The sequence below is a fragment of the Stegastes partitus genome, unplaced genomic scaffold, assembly GCF_000690725.1.
Source record: "Stegastes partitus isolate 25-593 unplaced genomic scaffold, Stegastes_partitus-1.0.2 Scaffold1628, whole genome shotgun sequence".
Lineage (NCBI taxonomy): Eukaryota > Metazoa > Chordata > Actinopteri > Pomacentridae > Stegastes > Stegastes partitus.
The window spans coordinates 152,118-153,889 of NW_007579359.1; the positions used below are offsets into that span (position 1 = coordinate 152,118).

General features: G+C 41.6%; 1 protein-coding gene across 1 annotated transcript in view; it reads right to left on the reverse strand.

Annotated features, from left to right (window-relative positions):
• The window catches only part of LOC103371687 (corticotropin-releasing factor receptor 1), a 104,733-nt gene extending 103,389 nt beyond the window's left edge, over positions 1 to 1,344 (reverse strand). The window contains exon 1 of the mRNA XM_008301096.1: positions 1,266 to 1,344. Coding sequence (XP_008299318.1) covers positions 1,266 to 1,287 — 22 coding nt within the window. The 5' untranslated portion in view covers positions 1,288 to 1,344. The remainder of the gene's footprint in view (positions 1 to 1,265) is intronic.
• Between the last annotated feature and the right edge of the window lie 428 nt (positions 1,345 to 1,772).

Genomic DNA, 1,772 nt, shown 5'->3' on the forward strand with positions numbered 1-1,772 from the left:
TAGAGAAGCAAATTTTATCTGTTTTTACCATCCAGTTTTATGGTCTACGCACCAATGGTGCATGATGGTAAATAAGTTAGGAGGTTGGCCTGTCAGGCGTGGAGCCAGTTTTGTGAGATATTTTATTGATAGACATCTGACTACGCATGCATTTTACGCATTACACAGCTCGCATGTGTTAATCGAGCTGAACCAGTTTTTTTTTTTTATTACACATTTACGCAATCTGCCAAATAGGTCAAGCAACTGCTAATTAGCTTTTCCAGATTATTGATGTGCAGCGCAAGCTCTCTGAAATGTATTTAAAATTTTTAGATATACGCGTGGCAAATTCTGAACTGGAATAAACAAAAGAAGCAGTTTCGCGAATACATTGAATATCACAGAGGTTCCCATAGGAATGAATGGAGCTCCAGTTGACTCCTATACATACGCAAAGCTATGTGGAGACCGGGTGGCATATGCTTTACGCAATACACACATAAAAACTACTTGTGGACGTGGAATCTATGACAGGATGTATATTTTTAAATATTAAACTGGCTGATTAGTTATTTTCATGTCTATTATTGGTTCAATCAAACACAACCATGAGAAATGCTGCGCTTCCTGCTACTCCAATGTTTGAATTTGCTTTTTTTTATTACATCCTAAAAGGGTTTGGACTCTTGGTTGGACAAAATAAGACAATTGATGAACTCTCTTCTCTAAACACTGAACTGATTTATCTCTCCATTAGCTGTAGAACTACTTGACACTTTCTCAAACTTGGTCCAACTAAAGTTTAAAGGCCTATAGCTCAGGGTGACACCACGCCAACAGAGCATTATTATTACCTTTTTTAACGAGCTACCTGAGACGTCTTCATGAGTCTAACCTGGGGCAAATAACAAGCGCATCATTCCTGTGTATTTATGCATGGCTGTGTGTGTTCTCTGGGCGTGAGCTGCGGTTTTAAGTGTTTAATCACCAACTATCACTGTAATGGTGAGGTCTACAAGGAACTGGGACAATACGGGAGGACAGTTTGCCGATGCCCCACAAGGGGAAAGCTGTGACTGAGGACGAGGGTTTGACATTTAGCTGTTACGGCCGTGAAATGGAAAAAGACTGAAAATCAATCCAATCTCGCAAGTCTACTAACAGTGGAGCAGGTCGGATACACAGGTTGTACCGGAGAACAACCACCCTGTAAGAGCTTGTAACTGCTGCTGTAGATGCGCCGCTGAAATAAAAAACCCATCCAGCGTTTGTCCTCAACTTACATGAGACATTCCCTGACAGCATAAGGAGAGCTTCACATGTCAGATCTGCTAAAGAGGCCGACGGCAGGAGGCTTACGATGGCACACACCTGCAAACAGAGGAAAGACACAAGAGGTCAGGTTTAATCAGCAAATCAAATATTAACATATCATCCGTCTCTCTGGCCTGCTATTGAATCCTCGGCTCCTCTATTTCCTTCATGTATAGTACATGAAGTTGAATCAAACTCAAAGACCCTTGGTGCCCTTGAGCAGATGATGCATGTATTAACAGCTCTGCTCGCCTCCTAATTTGGAGCTCTTTGTAGTCTGTAATCACTCACCCCCCACCCATATCAACCCTCTTTCATGTTTACACATACACAGAAATGGCTTCTTAAAGGGTTGCAATGTTATATTCAAAGTATTTCCGGCGTTGCGGTTGCCGTTAGCCTACTTTGCAAGCGTGCAGAAGAGGAGCAAACATTGAATAATGCACATAATTATGAAACTACAGTAGACTCTATGT